Source organism: Diadema antillarum, unplaced genomic scaffold (genome assembly GCF_040938485.1).
Source record: "Diadema antillarum isolate AM-2024a unplaced genomic scaffold, OU_Dant_1.0 seq00001328_RagTag, whole genome shotgun sequence".
Classification (NCBI taxonomy): domain Eukaryota; kingdom Metazoa; phylum Echinodermata; class Echinoidea; order Diadematoida; family Diadematidae; genus Diadema; species Diadema antillarum.
The window spans coordinates 230,421-250,375 of NW_027272098.1; the positions used below are offsets into that span (position 1 = coordinate 230,421).

Here is a 19,955-nt window from a genome sequence, read left to right on the forward strand (position 1 = left end):
AATTAGAAAAAGAGCACATGAAAACTAGAAATAATTTACATATCATTTACGCATGACCAATTACTGTATACATTGTATGCTGTAATTTTTGCATACAGATATTTTCACAAATGACGAGGTAATAGACATTTTCGTGAGATGTTGTTTTCGCAAATCGATGTCAACGTTTACGTTAATCCACTGATAAGAAAGCACATGGAGACATTTTCGTACATTGTTAAATTTGCGATCCAACTGTGATTCGCGAAATTCGCCAAAATAATAGCTTATACAGTAAGAGATCCACAGTACACAACACCACCCAGTAATCTCCTTTCATACCAGTGCTTTGATCCATTTGTTGGCCTGGCCCTGAGGGTCGATGAAAAGCGGCCAGCGGCGAGAGAACTGCATGATGACGCCGTTCTCGATGGACAGGTTATCGCGGGGGAGACCGGCGATCTGCCATGCCCGGATCTTGACGGGGTCACCGAAGGACTGGATGAATCCTGGCTCCGTGGTGCATGGCACGTGGTAATCCTTGCACTTTGCCTGCCAGTCCCCAGACATAGACAGTCTGTACTCACCCTGGGATAGAGGCAAAACAGTGAATATTTTATGAATGACTGATGCAAGCAACATGGCCAGAATCAGGAACAGTTTTTTTTTCTTGCAGCATATAATAGTACAGGGAAGGGAAAGCAAAACATCTCCTTGCTATCATCCTCACTTCAAAGCTATCTTGTTGCTAATTAATGCATACGAAGTCTATGGCGCAGATGAATGAAATTTCAAAAAATCCATAAAAATTCCCAGATCACAACCAAAATTTAATCATCTGTTCCTTTTGTTAATGTAAACTTTTCTTGCAAGTTTTATTCAAATCCATCCACAACTTTTGAGTTATTTTGCATACAGACAGAGAAACAAATGCTTATGAAAACATGACCTAGTTCCTTGGAGAAGGTAAAAAATATACATAGCAGTTTGTACAATGTTTATGCTATATATACAAACTGAAATATTTTGTTGTTCTTCTGCTTCACTACAGTTGCATCTGCTGCATGGGAATGAAGTAAATAGGGCCTATGACAGCAGATATACATGTATATAGGCAGACAGACATTACACTGGTATTCATGAAATCTACAAACAAACAAACAAGCTGCCAGCAGGAACAGAGATTTATGCGGGCTTAGGAACATACTGTGAATGGTCCCAGGTAGGCCACGTAGCCAGCTGATATCAGCACGTCTCCGGTGATCTGGTTGATCACATTCTCCAGGAGGTCCACAGACTCTTGCCATCTGCCCTTCTCATCGGCCAGTCCACCAATGAGCTGTGAAAGAATATGAGACACTGTTTTTAAACAGCTCTTCATGTAGGACATTCATAAGAGACAACAGTACAGTGACAAATTCTCAATTCCTTATACATGATATACTTTAAAAAGTTTATTGAGGGAAGCAAATTGTATTTGTGACTTATTTGTAGGATTTCAACATTGGAAATCCATTCTGAGAGTCTACTCACAAACGAGCCAAATTAATCACCCCTGATAACTTGTTCATATAGGAAGCAGACGATATAAGCATAATATTCAAGAGCTGTAGGGAGTATGAAAATCTCTGCATGGATACTTTTCAAAGCATATAGAAACAAATTACACCTAGTTTTTCAGAGGACAGCTTTTCACTGGATCAGAAATAAAATCACACTTATTATGGTTCTGACAAAGGAACAAATCAAACGTATTTCTTTCACTTACAGGCAGTGGAACTAAATGGATGTTCTGACTTGTTGCTGTTGAAACATATAAACTAGAAATGTTGCTATGGCGACTGGTATGCCTCCGCCACAATGCATGATTCTCCTAATAGGTCTAGATAGTACATGTGGACAATGTGTGATTACATTTTCACAAAATTGGCAAAATATTAATATGACAAGTTTGTCACAAATGTGTTGAATGTTCACCTTCCTTGACCTAGGTTTAATTGGATGAATAGGAGAGCATGTACAATATTTGGGATTTAAGGACTTTAACTTGACTTTGACCCATTCATATGTTTATGCATTGAGCAATTTTCTAGGTATGGAGAAAAAGTGCAATTTCTGTATTGAATAGTAGATTGTTACCATTTTCACCTGGCCTTTGACCCTAAAATTCATAAGATAATCACTGTCAGGCAGAACATGCATAAATATGTAGTACATTTCAAAATAACTTGAGCCACTTCTGAGATATGGAGGAAAAAATTAGTTCAGCACTTTCACTTGATCTTTGACCTTTTGACCTTTGAGGCAAAAACAAAAGAAAAAAAAACTTTCTAGAGAATCTCTATTAGGTTATACATGCATACACCAAGTGTAAAAAAAAATAATCCTGCTGGCATTGCATAAACATGAGGGAAATAGTAAAATTTTGAAGTGTTGCCATTGACCTTTGACCCCTGACCTTTGACCCCATGAACCCTAAATTCTCTAGATAATCACTGCCAGTCAGTACATGTATATATACTATGTTCCATGAAGATATCTTGAACAATTTCCAAGGTACAGAGAAAAATGGTAAAGTTTTAATATTTTTCACTTGACCTTTTGACCTTTGACCTTTGACCTCATGACCCAGACTTTCACCAGAGAATCTCAATTGGATAATACATGTATACACTAAGTTTCAAGAAAATATCTTCAGGCATTGCGTTGATATGGTGGAAATAGTAAGATTTTATGTATTTGACCTTGACCGTTTGACCTTTGACCTTGAGCATGTGCACCCAAAAGTTGATAGGCACAACTTCACCCCCTAATACACACACATGCCAAGTTTCATTAGGATACCTCAAAAGGTTTTGATAGTTACCCTGTCCACAAAATTCATTACGGACGGACGGAAGGACGGACGGACGGATGGACGGAAGGACGGACGGAAGGACGGACGGACGGACGGACAACCCGAAAACATAATGCCTCCGGCACCACTTCGTGGCGGAGGCATAAAAATGTAAAGTAACTCTGAATCAGAAAAAAAAAGAACAGCATAAACTACAGGAAATGGTATGTTCACTGTTAATTCTGAGATTTTAAAACAATATTTTGACTACTTATAATGGAACTACCATTATGGAGCCAAATACATCTCCTCCTTTTATCAAGTAAATTAACGATATCATTGCTAAACTGCTGCTACTGAATCCAGAACTACCCTTTGGAGTGCTTAAATGGGATGGAAGTAGTTCCAAGGAAGATGAAGGGAATGATAAGGAAAGAATGATAAGGAAAGGAAGAAATGAGTCAAGGCCTTGGAGAGCCTACCTTGTCTGCTCGAACAAGGCGGGCCTTGCAGAGGTCACACTTGTTCTCCAGCTCCTCCTTCTTGGCGATGCAGTCCTCGTACTTGGCCTTGAGGGTGGCGATACCTTCCTCCACCTCCCGAAGGTTGGCCTTGGCCGCATCAAGGATGCGCTGCGTCTTTTCCAGGTCTTCTCTGGCAATCCTCAGGGATTCCTACATGGGGAGAGCAGACAGAATTCTGGTGCTAGGTGTACTCTCTGTGACACAATGGGGAGCTTGCGCAGTGGCAACCTGAACATTAGTTGTGCGCGTCTTGTGCAAATTTTGGCAGTCGGCATAGTCACGAGCTTGACAGGCTGCGCATCCCCTCGAATCTACAACAGTTCTCAGTCAAAATGGTGTCTGACTAGAAGCTCCAATGCAGCTGAAGGAATGCGATGTCATACACACATTTGCACTTGGGAAATTTGAAACATGGCTGATCTGCCATATCGCGCATTTGCACACAAGTTTGTAAGGCAAAATTGGTCTAAAAGCATGCTATCATCAAGGGTGGTTGCTTCCTGTATAGTGCAGCTCACTGCATTTCCTTGCAAAAGCTCAGCTATATTAAATAACATGCTTTTTGACTGCACAATGAAAAAATAGCACATTTTATTTTTTGGGGGGAAGATTTGGAAAAAAATAAATCCCTCTATGACAACAGCAGCAATACAAATTACTCTTTGTGGTTACATTAATACCAATCAATCTTCTATATGAACACCAGAAATACCAATCACCCATCTATAATAACACCACCACCACTACCAATCACAACTCAATCAGAGAACAAAAGAAGGGAGAGCCCACCCTCTTTGGTGCCACGTTCTTGGCCACGAAGTGGTACTTGTGCATGGCCCGCGCCCACTGGCAGATGGAAGTACAGGCCTTGGAGACCCTGGCGATGGCGGCCGGGGTGAACTCCTCGTTGTCGATGTACGGCTGGATCTTGGTGATGACAGAATCGGGGATGTTGTCCTGATGACAGAGGAAGAGGAAGAGGAGAAGGAGGAGGAGGAGATGAGCAGGAGGAGAAGATGAGAAGGGGTTCATGTCTATACATGTCCAAGAAACCTAGAGTCGGCAAGGCTTGTATTGCACTCAGAGATGGATGCATCAAACCTAACTAAACAAATTTAAACAAAATACACTCAAGTATCATGTTTGCTAAATTCTAGCTAGGGGTCATTTTACCATGGCTGCCTTGACTTTGCACTGGCATCATTTTCTTTTTTGTTGGCATGAAATGAAGGTACATTAGAGGTTGAGAATATCATGAATTTCCATCATTTCCTGAAGACCGAGGCTACAAGTAATTTTGCATCAATGAAACTACGCATATAGTTTGTTGGTAGTGCAACCACATGCTAAACTTCAGGCAGTTATCGGGAAGCAAACTATAAGTAGTTTCGTGTAGTGTGACTGCAGCTAATGAGAGCTCCTGATGGGGGTGGGGGGGGGGGGGGGAGGTTGGGAGGTGAAATGCTAGTTTTGCCAATTCTTCCTCACCTTGTCATACTGGAAGAGACTTTCCAGGAACTTGCCGGGGTCCTGCAGGAGACCCTTGCCGGCATCCCAGTAGTCGTCCACTTTGGTGCCTGGCTTCTCCCCTGCCACCTTCTTTGGCTTGATGCCCTTCATGATGCAGACTGCATCAATCACCATCCTCACACCGGCAGGGGGTCGCTGGAGGGCACGAACCTGGTAGATAAGGCAAACAGGGGGAGGTGAGATGTGTGATTAATGAAGCTCAGGTTGAATGAAGGGGTCAAAGCCACTGTTGTACTGAGCAAGAATCTGTTCTTCCTCTTTTAAAAGTCAGAGAATGCTTCCTTCTTCTACTCAGCAAACAAATCAAAGTGGGGAACAATAGTATGTACATGTTATATGAAACCAAAGCAGAAATATCTTAAAACAATTCTTTTATGATGAATTTAAAAACTTTTTTTTCACAGAAAAAGAGAAATATGTCAAGATATACCCATTCTAAGTATTATCCAGGGGGGTGTTAAGTTAGTCAGCACTGACAAGTTGTCAGTGCTGACAATTTCAGAAAAATCCTTGGTTTTGATTGGCTGAGATGCTCTGGTCACTGGCTGTTACTATGGTAATTGTCAGCGCTGACTAAGTTGATGAAACACCCCCCAAAGAATGTAAGATGTAGAGTTATGCTTCTTGAAAGGCATGTTACATCTATGGCATTTTACTCTGAGTTTTGTAGGTGTCATAGTACTAAGCACAATCCATCAAATCTTCTTCTAGCAGGATATCATTGAAAAAGATTAAAAAAATCTCATGTCACTCATTCATCCATTGAATGCCCACCTCCACAACATCGTTACGGTTGAGTGATTTGAGGGAGGCCAGAGCAGCATCCAGTGCAGGCAGGGCCTCGTCTAGGTCTCGCTGGGCATCGCTGGCTATCTCCTGGGTCTCCTTAGCCTTGGCCAAGGCCTGCTGCTCTTCCTTCTGCACAACCTCCATGGTCTCATTGGCTTTGGCCTGTAGGAATTAAGGTTGTATGGAAGAAACAGCTTCTTATAATCTGTTGTAAAATCTTCACCTTCAGAAGACTCATGCCACAATGGCTCTCATAAATATGAGAGGCAGTCAAATAACTTTCTTTAAGTCTACTGCATCTAATGATGATAATAGCACCATAGTCTCACAGCAATGAATGGCAGAATGATGGTGGATGTACAAATCATTTGAATTAAGCGATCAATACCATCACAGCATCGCCAATCACAATGAAATTCTCGGATGCTGTGCGTTGTGCAGCACCGGTTTCAATCTTGCAACGACATATATATAGGCACTAAGATCATGTGGCACAGGCACTGAAGGAAACAACCATAAATTGCAGCGATTCCATGTTTTGATCTTGTTGGTGCATGAGCAGTGCACACCAATATTCTAAATCATTTTGTGGAAACTGAGAAAAAGATTTGAGAGCAGGACCACTACTGCAAAGGGGAATCAGGAGAAAGAAGGTATTGTCAGATCAGATGTAAAGACTGGTTTCCATGAGAGAGAGAGAGGAGACAGGCATAGGTGAGAATGCCAACTATGCACTGACCGTGTCAATTTTGATCTGCTCCATGGTGACGACCGTCTCCTTGGACGCCTCCTCCAACATCGGCTGCATCGTCTCCAGTTCCTCCTGCATCTTGGCCACATCGTCTGCTGTCGTCAGGAGCTGCGTCATGGCAACGAGGGACAACAGAAGTTATAGGAGGGCGTCTCTCAAAATAACGCACGTCTTCACACAATATGGCATTGTCCTTACATGCACTCTATCAGAAAAATGATGTCTAGTTTTACCAGTTTAACTGTCCCTTACCTTACCAAGCATCCCTATTGCTGCTTAACACAATACAGTTGAACCTCTCGTATCCGGACAAGTCGGGACCGGGGCTCATCCAGATAAGGGATTTGGCCGGATACGGGAGACTCAATGCTTTATACATGTACATATACATACACATGTACTGATGTAGCCTATTGTAGTACCACATGTAGTAATGTGTATACTGCAACCTTTTCATTGTTACACTCAGTAACAGACCCCAAAATAGAGGTTTGTGTTTGCAAGAATGAAATCATTTTCTTTTATAAATTCTTGGGATGATTTACCTAAATAATTATTAAGAAATGTATCAAGTATATGTAATTCATTGTGTTTGTGTAGGAGTTCTCAAGGAGTTGGGAATCCCCCTTTCCTCCCGTAATTATAAAAAAAAAAAAAACACGGCGAGATTGCGTCCGTATAATAGAGAGATCCGGATAAAGGGAGGCCGGATAAGAGAGGTTCAACTGTATCTTAATTCAAAGACGAATGTACAAATGATAGTCAATCAGATGCACATCCACACCTATACCTTAACACATTTAACAGAACTAAACACACATTCATGTTTATTCACATATATTAATCTGGATATATATGATTGTATACATGTACAATTTATTCAAAGGATAACATTTCGTTTTGTCATTTCAACTTCAAAGTCACTTAGATGCTTTCATTTATCTGAAAAATAAGCGTGTTCCTTTTACAAGCAAGAAGTAATCCTGATATTGTTTCATCAATGACAACCCCCCCCCCAAAAAAAAAACACCAAAAAACTGCCTTCTCAAAATAATTACCACACATAACAAGAAAGAAAGTATTACAACATAGCATAATATGTGGTAATAATAAGTATGAGGAGCCATTGTTGCTGATATTTGAGTCTGCCACCGTTGAGTCCTTGGACAAGGCATTTCAATTCTAATTGCCCAATTCTTTAGAGCTGTTGCTTGCTTGAATACAAGCCTTCACTGCTTCCTTAGTAAAGCAGCCATGTAACACAAATCATGATACAAATCTGACATCTGACACAATTAGTGAAAGACATCTATGTCACATTTAAGGGGAGAGATAATCTCATTTTGGAGATGCCTCACCTTGTCGAGACCGGTCTTGGTGCGGTTCCTGGCCATCTTCAGCTCGTTCTTCTTCAGCCCGAGAAGTTTGCTGAAGATGCCGAGGAGCTCCAGATAGCTGGTGGGAGTCACGTAGTTATGTCGGGAGAGCTCGGCCAGGAACAGCGTGGACTTCCTCGCTACGGACTGGTGCACTTCCACACACATGCTGACCTGTGACAGGCAGGAGAGATGGTGTTGTTCAGTCATTGTGTCTACTTGTACACTGCAAACTTGATATTATCCATTCTAATTGGTAGAAAGGTTACTGAACTTGTCAAATGCAGGTGTGTCAAAATCTTCCTGCCACGAGAATCTCCTTGATTTACTGGCTAGGAATAGTGACATTATCCAGCATAAAATCAATCTTACTGGGCTACAATGCTTTAAATTGAAAGATAAAGTGTCTTTGAAAATGAAAGGGCTTGCACTTATTTGTTATGTCACAATCAAACAAGTACCAGGGTAACAACACTATTCTAGTCTAAATATTTTTTAAAAAACATTATGACAGGGTTGATTGTACAAGTATGCCTGAACCTACGGCTGAATCATTCACCGACTATTCTCTTGCAACATACTTTATTTTCTGTGTGGTCTGATATTCATACACAATCCTGGCAAGCTCTATATCCATGGCTGATGGCTCACACAATCATTATTTTTCAATGAAGTTTGCAAAAAGTGGGTTACTTTAACAGAAAATTTGAAACAGGGTGGCGCAGGACAAACCACAAGCCACACGTCTAAAGGGTATACGCTCATCAAACCTGTATCACCCACACTCTGATAGCATATGGCACCTCTAGAGATAGAAACAGGAGAAAGAGCCAATACAGGAGGGGGGGGGGGAGTATGTTTAAAGGGATGGTACAGTATTGGTGGAGATGAGAATTGGGCTTTTCACTTTTTGCGAGATACCAACAAAACACTTATGATATAGTACAGAGCATACCATTTTAAGAGGAATTCAAAGTTTATTTGATGAAAATTGGGTTTGGAATGACTGAAACATCCAAAAACAAAGTAAAACAAAGCGATCGCAATAAAGTGTGGGTCCCACACTTTATTAGAATTGCTCTTTTTTGGATATCTTAGCCATTTCAAAACCAATTTTCATCAAATAAACGTTGAATTCCTCATAGAATTACATGCTCTTTTCATATTTCATAAGAGGTTTCTCATTATCTCACAAAAAAAATGTTAGAAACCTGAAATTAGGTCTCAACCAAAACTGTACGATCCCTTTAATCTACTCTTTGATACAATGGTTGCTGTCATGTGATGGGTAAAGGTTTCTAGCTTCACTCACCAGTCCTTCGACCACCTCTGGCCCCTCCTCTAGCTCTGGGATGTCGTTGAGGAAGTTTCTGGCTACAGAGAGCAGGGCCTCATCGGGCCACTCACTGAACCAGTCGATGGTGCAGCAGTTGACCAGGGAAGGGAACTGTCTCAGACGAGCACGGAACACCTCACCAATGGGACTGGCATGGGGATAAGGGAAATACAATATTATATGTAAGGTGGTATTGAGGCACCTGCTTGTATATACACTGCCTGTTTCTAGATTGATAGAGGACTTTCTTCTGACTTCAGGGGAACTATGACTCAAATTCTACTTTCCTTTTGTTGAAAATGTAGCTGGCCCTGAGGGGAAGAGTAAAATATCTCACATGGCAATTCTTGGCTTCAACAACTTGTTTATTGAAAGATATCACTTCAAAAGTGATGTGCGATTCACATAAGTGAAAATATTCCAGAAAAGATATTACTATCAGTTTGAGAATCATAAATGGCATTGAATCTTTGACCTTTGTACAGCCTTCGTTTTTCTCTGGCCCTCAGATGACAAAATATGGAAAACAGAAACAAAAGTACTTCATCAATGTGTAGAAATGTGCAATGTGTATTGCTATGTGTATTTGAAGAAAGTTAAAGCTGCACCTCCATACACAGGAGTACAGAGGAAATTGAGAACATCAACCCGAGAAAGCAGGCATTAACGGAGCTACACTGCCATGGGCTTTCTTAATAGAGGAATATAGCAACAGGAGCACACACAGATGGCATGTGGTACAAGTATGCAAAACTACACACACAACTCTTGCCTCTGCTGCATTACCGGTGACAGTATCATGAGCGGACAAAAGCCACCACTGCACTGACAACAGTTTCATGTCATTCAACATGCGAGGAAAAGTGCCACACCGCAAAAATTTCCACTCTTGCAGAACTTACCTCATGCAGAGAACAGTGTGGATGTTGGACTTGACCCTCTTGGTGTACGCAGAGAATAGGTTGGCCTTGGTCGGCTGCATCCCGGCATCCTGCACAATGGGCTTCATGGTGTTATAGATGGAGTCCAGTTCATCGAAGGCGTAGATGTTGGGCACGTCGCCTGAGTTGAGGATGTTGTTGATGTCCTCCAGGAAGGATTCACTCTTGATCTGTTGCAGATAAGGAGAGGGCAAAATAGTAAAGTTTTCCATCAAATCCAGGTCCTGATGCATGAAGGATCCGAAGTAACTACAACAACACATAGGCATCCTCAAAAAAAGCTGAGAGTCGCTATTGGTCCATGTTAATAGCTGGAGGACACTTTTATCTCTATCTCTTTTATGTGATGATCACACCGGGGTGAGATGGGTCAGCACTGAAACGGACATGCATACCTAATTTTAGATGACTTAGCTATAATCATAAAGGATACCAATCCTGGGCTGGGACATGCAGAAACTGTTCATAAATTCTGAAGTTCATTGTAAATTCTGCAATGTTCTAGTGTACACGATATCATTTACAAGCAACCGGGTCACAACTAGGGATATTACAAAATGGGCTTTAGAATCTCTGCAATCTGATTGGTCAATTCTCATGCATTGATTTTTACTGATCCACACTGAGCCATGCGTCCGGTAAAATCCGAACGCATGGCCATGCATCCGGTAAAATCCGAACGTATGGCTCATGAAGTCTTGTACAGTGTTGTAGGTGTACCGGACGCATGATGGGGAAAATGGTTGTATTTCATGAATTTACGGGCCCATTTTATAACACAAATGATTCACAGGCCTATTTTCTGGATCAATGAGAATTGGATGCTCTTGTTTAACTTTGGAACAGTCTACGTTTAATCATTTCCAAAGTTTCACTTGCCCATCAAATTAATTCTCAACGATCCACTCTGTCCTGTGAATCATTTGTATACTAACACACAGACACACACATACACTCTAGATACACACAAAGATATTCCAATGCATATGCAAGCAAAAAAAAAAAAAAGTGAAAAAAAGACACAAGTTACTCCATCAAAAATGTGCTACACAAATGTGACCGTCAGAGATGGGACTGCTTAAGGACTAAGTTGAATACAAACGAACAAAAAACAAACACATAAAAAGAAAACAAGTTATCCCATAAAAAATGTACACATACAGTGTACTGTGTATGGGACTGTCAGGGTTGGGATCATTTGAGACTTAGTGGACATACTGACCTGTGTGTCACTGAAGAGGAAGACGATGGCCTTGTTCTCCATGCCTGCCTTGAGGAGGATCGTCTTCAGGTCCTCCCTCCACTCATTGACTCCATAGTTCTTGGACAACTCAATCTGGAACAGGTCATACTCGGCCCTGGAAGTCAAGGTCAAAGGTGAAGAGATATTAATTTGTCTCACATTTATATTTTCACAACATATCGACATATCAACACACAGTCAAGACATCAACATAGCAACATATCACACAAGCTCTGTTTAGTTTTCGTATACCATCATCGATCAATTTCAAGTGTACAAAATTTGTGACAGTCAAAATGGCATCTTATTTTGATATCTTGTAAAAGTGTATGAAAGCAGCATGTTCGTAATCTTTTTCTTACAGTTTGTGATGGTTTAACTGGTCCGCAAATATTAGCATTACGAATTACGCACAAAGGCTTCCAACTATGTGAGTGTGAGTAATTCATATTGTGTCACTGAAAATGTAGACATACTAGATTCCTCATAATGCATATGGAATAATCTTTGCTACAATGTATAGGTGTGTGAGAGTAATTGCAGAAAAATGTCTGAATTAGAGCTGAACTGTAAACATTTCAATGGATTTAAGCTGTAGAAAGTCTGAAAAGTGAGTTGGTTTTGATCAGAGTAAAATAGTCTGAAATCAGTTTTAACTCTGTAATCTCACATCCCTGTGTATAAGGGAGTCAGAGGCAAATCAGTAAACTTGTTAACAATGACATTCCAACTTACATGTGAGCAGCCAGCCTGGTCAAACTCTGCCGACCGCTGCCCCCGACCCCCAGGAGCAGGGCGTTGCCCAGCGGCTGGCGGATGATGCGGGAGATGCGGCAGACGTGCTTAGTGGCGTCCTCAAAGAGAACCAGTTTCATCCTGGCTGTGTTGACCTGGTTGTAGTCCTCCAAGTATTCCTCCATCACTTCCACCATCTGTCAACCATTCCATCAAGATCACCAAGATAACTACACAGTCAACATTGACTCACTTTCTTGCTATCTCTCCTCCTCCCCCCCCCCCCTCCCCCAGCTATTAGGAGGTTCACAATAGATATATCCATAACTACAACACACCTGTTACTGAAAAGGATTGTGCTATCAATTAAAGACTGTAAAAGTGGATATTTTCGCATGAGTAATTTTTCGCGCTCAGCAAGGAAAGAAGAGTTTTGTGTGTTTTTAATTCTGCAGAATCAAGACATTAATCAATGGAACATATGGCAAGCCAAAATATTCACATGCTTTATTTTCAGACTAGTTTCAGACTAGTTTCTGGTTGTACAAAATGTCCAAAAATTTCCACACCGCAAAAATTTCCACTTTGATGCATGCATATAGTCAATCTCCTTTGCCATATACCTCTGTATTTATGTAAAAATTCATCTGTGAAAAGTGTTTAGCATTAGAACGTCCTGTCCATATTGTTACATAAAATTACCCTCTGCGATGGTAATGAAGCATATATGACTATTTTTTTTTATTTGATTTTTTTTTCTTTCCAAGTCAGAGGTAATGCTTGCCTAAAGATGGAAACTCTTTCACATCGATCTGGCCTGAACACCTTACTCTGTGTGTCATTAGACACTAATCAGGATATGATTAGATGAGGCACTATTGAAGATGTAACAAATAGTTTCCTTTTATGATATCAGTTCTAATGTTGTGAAAACATACTCTCAAAAAGTACCCTAGGTACCAAATTCACACTTGATGCAGTGGTATAAAATTGCATTTACTGGGTATTGTCTGCTGTTTGTGAAGAAGATGTTACACTAACGTTCCCATTTGCAATGAAACTGAATTAGACAACCCCACCTTGCTCTGGTTGACAATCTCGGCGTACACCTTGTTGTCCACGTTGGCGATCATGAAGTCACCGTAGAGGATGGGCGACCTGGGATTGACCTCCTCCATCTGACACTTGAAGTCCTTGACCACCTTCTCGGCCAGGTAGCTGTCGAACCAGTCCCGGTCCTGGGCGTTGACCAGGCGGTCCTGGAAGACGCGGCAGTTCTCGTGGTGCCACAGCCTCAGCAGCTGATTGAGGTCCTCCACCTTGGAGCAGTCTGCCATCAGGATGCCTACAGCAAGGCAGGGAGGGGAGAAGATGCACGATTGCCATGGTAACGGGAGGGCCTTTAACTCTTTTCAAGGATGCTCCCTAAATTGCAGACATTAGTTGTTGTTGTTGTTGTTGGGTGTTGTTGTTTTTGGGTTTTTTTTGGGGGGGGGAGGGGGCATTTTTGTCTTTGGTGTACATTATGTCAAAACAAAATTGTATGTTTTTGTTTTTGCTTTTGTTTATTCTAGCCCCAAACTGTTGGGTGCTTTTCAAGTCCAAAGAGCCAATGTGGTGCAATTACAACAGAACAGAAAATGTTAAATGGTCTAGCATCAGCAGCATGCTTCTCTCAACATGTGAAATACTTAACAGGAATCAACTCAAGAAAATCATGTCTTTTATCATATGTTCAGTGACACTTCTCTATTTGCTCACAGAGAAAGATCTGACGAACAAATTAGCACTACCATCAGACATGTGAGATGGCATGAAAGATGCCACAGAATATTAGTATTCTGAAATCCAGTTAGCTGTACATACGCCGGTATAAAAAGAACATTTCTTAGTTACTGACTCACCGGTGAACCTGCCCATTACCAAATATTTCCTCACAAACAATAAAAGACATATGGAGTATTCATCAATATAAAGTGATTAAATGACTTCTGACATAAACTTTATGTTATGATTTGAAATATTTTGTTGCTATGGTGATGGAAGATGGGCTCACCTTGGAAGACCTTGGAGAGATCTCTAAGGTTGAATGTGTAGTGACTCTTGGCTGGGGTAGGGAGGAGCTGGGTGATGATGTTCTCATAGACATCGATGGATGCATTCACCAGCTTGGGGCAGTGTTCGGAGATGGAAGGATTTTTAGCTGGGGAAAGACATACACCAAAGAACACTAGCTATTACTTGTGTGGCAAGGACATAGGAAATTCAACTCAATATGATTAATATACGACAAAGAATAGGAAGTGTCATCAATGCATTTAGATTGGCTTACTCACAAAATCTAATACTGACTGTGTATGTTCTCTTACATGACTGAAAGGTTTAAGGAGATCATGTACAACAATACCAGGTACCCAGAATTCAAAACGTTTTCAATGAAAATTTCACACTCCTATTACTTGTTACTGACATACAATTTAAAACAAGATTAAATTACTTCCACTGCCATTTGAAAGAGGTTAGTTAAATGCTCTTTCATTATGCTAAATAAAATCAAAATATGTTGAATTCTCTTTATATTGTTGCCCTACTCAGTACTGTGACATCAAGAATTGATGACATCATCCTATCCAGCCATGACAAGGTCATAGATATACCTGGTAACCTACACTACAAAAATTAATCACTTTTGAATGGTTTGTCTCCTCTTCCTTAAACTTCACCAAAGTGCCTTCTACTGATATTTCTGCATTCACTATTGAAACACCTATGTTTGGGGTAAATGTGAGTCAAGGTCTGTGTGACACATACTCATCCAGCTCTCCAAGATGGTGGAGAAGATGCGGAACTTGCTCCTCCGCTGCATCTCCAAGAAGGAGACGTAGTTAAAGTGGCGCATGAGGCGGGCCGTGACAGGGTTGCGTCCACCGCCGGGAGGGCCCATGGCGCACACGAACCCAATGTCCACCAGCTCACGGAAGGCACCTGCAGTAGATTGGTCAGAGAGGGTCCAGAGGAAACATTGGTATTGTGCAATATCAAAGAGACAGTATGTTTTTTTTTTCCTTTTCCCTATAACAGACAGAAATGCCTTTAGCATGGAATGAATTCTCTTATAGCATTGTCCACGTGTATACCACTTTGATATTTCAAAATATGTAGATTATGTGTAGATCAAATCATATGGATCATATGCAAATCAAAATATACTGATAATGTGTAGATCAAAATGTATGGATCAAATGCAGATTAAAACATGACTGGACAGTGACCAGGAAAGTCCAAACCCATTTGTTTGTTACCCACTTTTGTTGTCATTTTATCACTTGTTTTTATCGTAACACAAACAGGATGGTCACCGTGGTAACTACGACTGGAGATAACCTTTTGTTTAGAAATAAAAAAAGAGATAAAAAGTCTTCAGTTCATTGTTTTCTAAGAAATGTATAAGTAGCACTAAGTGGTATTTGGAATGACAGAAATATTGAATAACAACCACATTAACCACCACTACTAGTTACCATTTTGAGATCCTATCCTTGGGGTGAAATCCTTCCTTTATCAAAACTTCCAAGAGCTGCTCAGATCGCGTCAGGTTTACACTGATCACAACCAAATAGTCGACTAACAAGTTGTGCTTACCGATCTGTTTCCTATCGTACCAGCCCTTGTGGTCCATCCACTGTCGGATGAGCTCAATGGGGGGCTGGGCTCCATACACCTCCAGTGCCGGCATGTTGAGATCGTCAATGAAGAGGACAAAGTGCTTGCCAAGTGGGGGACCAAACACTCCCTTCCGCCTATCATGCACCCACAAAACACCAAGGAGAGAATCAGTCGGTTACAGTGTACTGTAAAACAAGGAAGGTTTGCGTGAATTTTAATGACACGAATTTCGCGAGGGGCAAGATTCGCCAAAATTAAAATGCACGCAAAGTTCTTGTCTGCACTATTTGCAATGAATGACAGAGGCAATTCGCAAAAATTTCATGCCATGAAAAAGGCTAAGCATTTAATTCACGAAAATTTTATGCCGAAAAAATATCTTGCTTTACAGTTGTGTCACACAGCACCATGTCATCAGTCTCCGAAGTATGACAGCAGTGTCACTCTCCATTTACCTGTTAACATAAAATCTAGCTCTATTTTGGTCATGTACTATTGAAGCAGTCGCAGATTAATCAAAAGCCTTTAATCACTCACTTTCTTCACTGATTTTTTGAATTGTTAACACATTCTAGAAGATTACAGTTTAAGGGACAGTACAGTTTTTGTTGAGATGGGGTTTCAGGTTTCCAACTTTTTTGTGAGATAAATGAGAAACCTCTTATGAAATATGACAGAGCAAACAATTCTAAAAAGGAATTCAAAGGTCACTCATTGTCCGCTAGATTCCGGTAAAGTTCATTGCACATCTCACCTCTTGTCCAGCTTGCTGTCGATGAGGTCCTGGGTCTGGTTGGCACTGGTGCGGGCCGAGAAGCTGATGAAGTTGCTGACGTACTTGGGCGGCATGTACTTCAGCAGCTTGTCTGAGATGGTCATCGTCTTGCCTGTGCCGGTGTCACCAACACAAAGGACCTGGACGGAGTGCAGGCAGTATCCATTTTGGGGGACAAGAAGGACATGGTGATGACAAAAGAATTTCATTGTGACGTCATGTGAAAAAGACTTTTATCCTAAGCATAATTTGCTGTCTAGTCATACTGATGTATGGCTTGACATGGATTGTTTTGCCTTAAACTGATTTAAGTGTAAAGATAAGATACAGAGGCAGATAGAAGGGTAATACATGTATCACTGAATGACATTTCTTTGATATTGCACTGACCTCTTTCTGCTTACATATTCAAGAGAGTCAGGCATTCCATCTTGATATAACTACCTTGATTGCTCAAGGAAGTCCAATGCCTTATTGTCTGATCAAGTTTGTGACATCTTTAATACTACAGACTCATGGAACACTGGACAAAATGTGCCTATAACACAAGCCCATTCCCTACGATACAATCTTCTCACATTTAAAAAAAAAAAGTCCTCATGTTCCAAGTTTTTTTTTTAGCTTCCTTAGCAAGCCACCCATACCTGTTTTTTATTGGTCAGCAACATGTGCAGGAGGTACGCCCCCCTGATAGTGTCGCTGGTCGGGACGATGATGTCGGAGTAGCGCATCTCAGGTGTGATCTCCACGTCAGCCACGCCTTCCATCCACCCTCTCCAACAGATCTGTGAATTGCCAGGGTGGCAGGGCAAGGAGCCATGTTTATATGAGTAAAGAATCAATTATTTGCTTCACCTATCACATGCAACTGTGAAAAGGCTTATGTGAGTCAATGTCCCTCAGTCATCTGCAATGTATGTAGGCCATGCCACAAACTTCAGTCAAAATCAGGGATACCATTGCATGAGGAGAGATATAATCATTCTAAACTGCAATATTTCCAGTCACTATTTCAGCACCCAGTGTCAGAATATTGCATAAAGTTTTCAAACTCCTTGCTTACATTGAAAAGCTGGAATCATCAATGCCATATTTGCAATCCTTATAACAATACGTTTCAAGAGGAGCACAAGAAACACATCTAATGCTTACACTTGTACAGATGTCAAAATATAAACAAACTCAAAAGTAAACACAAATCAATATAATATGGGATAAGGCATCATGCAAAATAATCATAAAAGTGTCAATAAGGGATATGTCAAATGCAATTGAAATTTAAGGGAAAGAGCATTGCAAATCATCATTTAAAGACAAACTTAAAAAAAATGCTATGTTGAATAGACCACTCTGGAATACAACATCAAAAGTTAACAGATTTTATTTCCATGGAGGGACTCAGTTGATTTACAGCAGAGGACAGTGAAAGAGTAAGAGGAAGCTAAGGAAATGTTCAGCAAATGAGTCTGTGATTTGAACATTCAATACCATGCAAATGAATGATACTTGATGGTAAATCGTACACAGGGACTTGCCTAGATAGAATTTGACTTGGGACATCCTTTTGATTTATTGGTCAATGATACTTATTCATGTCTAAAATCATGCAGTGCAAACTGTAACACCTTGATTGAGATCAACACATCTAACAAAAAGCGCACAATTAATGGGAATCATAAACTTACAGCATGCCAAGTAATGTAACAAAGCTAATTTTCATCTTTGGTTTTGGAACTTGATCAGGTAAAGAATACAATACATCATTAAACTGAAATAGGTAAACAATATACCCCCCAAAAAAGTGAATAATTGGCCCAGTTTTGAACGTTTGCCCACAAACCTCTCCAAATTCTAAACAGTGCTCTGATGCCGCGGGTGCTGCCTGCGAGATGTGTGTGAGTGAGAAACAGATAGAAAGAGATGTGCAATCCATGACAAGGAGAAAAACAAGTAGAGAGCATGAGACGTGATAGCAGGAGAAAGCAAGATGAGTTAGTTACCGGCTCCGTAGTGGACTCACTCTCGTCAAACATATAGAATGAGAGACCCTTTACAATGAATGAGAGGCAAAAGATTGTAGGCAGGTGAAATGAACAGAGATTGGTTAATTGAGGGAAATTCATGTCATGAAGCATTTTGTCCGACAAAGTTGTCGGACAAATTTGCTCTCAACCGATCAGATGCAAGGATTTCAGTAGCTTGTTAGTTTTTCAGAAAAATATTTGACCAAAACGCTTCATGAAATGCCCCCCCCCCCCCCCGATTATCATATTCATAAAGGAATTTATAAGTTTGTTCAAGGTTGCACACAAATGAGACGCATGTTATAAAATGTAGGTCCACAAATTACACGAAGTATCTACCAAGTGAATTAACTGTTTTCTAATATACTCTTTTCAATACATCTTAAAAATTCATACAGCTATAGTGACACACTGACACATCATTTTTCCCTCTTTGCTTTAGAATCTGTTACTAGTTTTGCTTTTGTTTTGGTTTTTTTTTTTTTTGGGGGGGGGAGAATCGGTCCAACTGAAGTCCTAGCACAAAAAAAAACAAAACAAAACATGGCTCTGCAGTTTGGATCTGATGAAAAATGCTCCAATTAAAGATTGTTTCATTTTTCTACCCAACAGGGTCCTGCCGTAGGGTTGTAGGGGTCATAGCACCTCCTTAACATCATGAGATTATGGTGAAAGTTTTCCCTTACAGGAAGTATCAAAGTAGGGTAAAATCTTTTGAATTGAAATGTTTTGTGCACAGCATATCGGATGCAGCTGCACAACAGACAATGAGCAATCACATTAGGTCAGTTATTAGGTATTGAGAGCTTTATATTCAGATATGATAAGCCACACTGCAAACTTTGTAATGAATTTACTGCTAATAAATAATGGCATACTTTGACGGGCAGGACTGTAAACATTGACAAGGAGTTTTAAAACACAAGATACATGTGTATGCCTCACTTCGATTCAAAATGTGAAATGAGAATGACGGTATGTTAATGGTATTAATGAAGGAAAAAGGACTTGAAGTGTTACTTAGCAGTTCTAAGAATTGACAGACACATATGTCAGGAGAATAGTTTTACACTGAATCTATGACTAGTAAGTGACATTAGCACACATGATGTTTGGAATCCAACAAATCTGGGACTGTTTCTACTTGTTTTCCAAACTAATCTCAAATTTGCGCTGCCCGTCCGAGTGTGAACTTACCTCTTTCTTACCACCTTCCTCATCCTCATCGTCATCTCGCGATGGTCTCTTGCTGATGCCACCATCATCCAGCTTGTAGTCATAAACCAGACCGCTGTCCGGCATAGGAAGCTGGATCTGAGGTGGAAGGGAGAAGGAATTGGATTTGAATTAGGATTTGAATTGGGATTGGGATGGGGATGGGATTGAAATTGGGGTCGGGATGGGGCGGGATTGGGATTGAGATGGCATGAACGGGATGGGATGGGATGGG

The 19,955-nt window shown here is 40.7% G+C and overlaps 1 protein-coding gene across 1 annotated transcript in view; it reads right to left on the reverse strand.

The window, feature by feature from the left end:
- LOC139708353 (dynein axonemal heavy chain 1-like) overlaps positions 1-19,955 on the reverse strand; it is a 72,257-nt gene that overhangs the window by 17,390 nt on the left and 34,912 nt on the right. Inside the window, 19 exon segments of the mRNA XM_071620311.1 lie at positions 322-567; positions 1,187-1,318; positions 3,298-3,489; positions 4,129-4,296; positions 4,828-5,019; positions 5,644-5,820; positions 6,398-6,517; positions 7,768-7,959; positions 9,098-9,269; positions 10,024-10,232; positions 11,285-11,420; positions 12,041-12,237; positions 13,120-13,385; positions 14,097-14,243; positions 14,852-15,025; positions 15,683-15,840; positions 16,461-16,621; positions 17,126-17,266; positions 19,703-19,819. Coding sequence (XP_071476412.1) covers positions 322-567; positions 1,187-1,318; positions 3,298-3,489; positions 4,129-4,296; positions 4,828-5,019; positions 5,644-5,820; positions 6,398-6,517; positions 7,768-7,959; positions 9,098-9,269; positions 10,024-10,232; positions 11,285-11,420; positions 12,041-12,237; positions 13,120-13,385; positions 14,097-14,243; positions 14,852-15,025; positions 15,683-15,840; positions 16,461-16,621; positions 17,126-17,266; positions 19,703-19,819 — 3,297 coding nt within the window.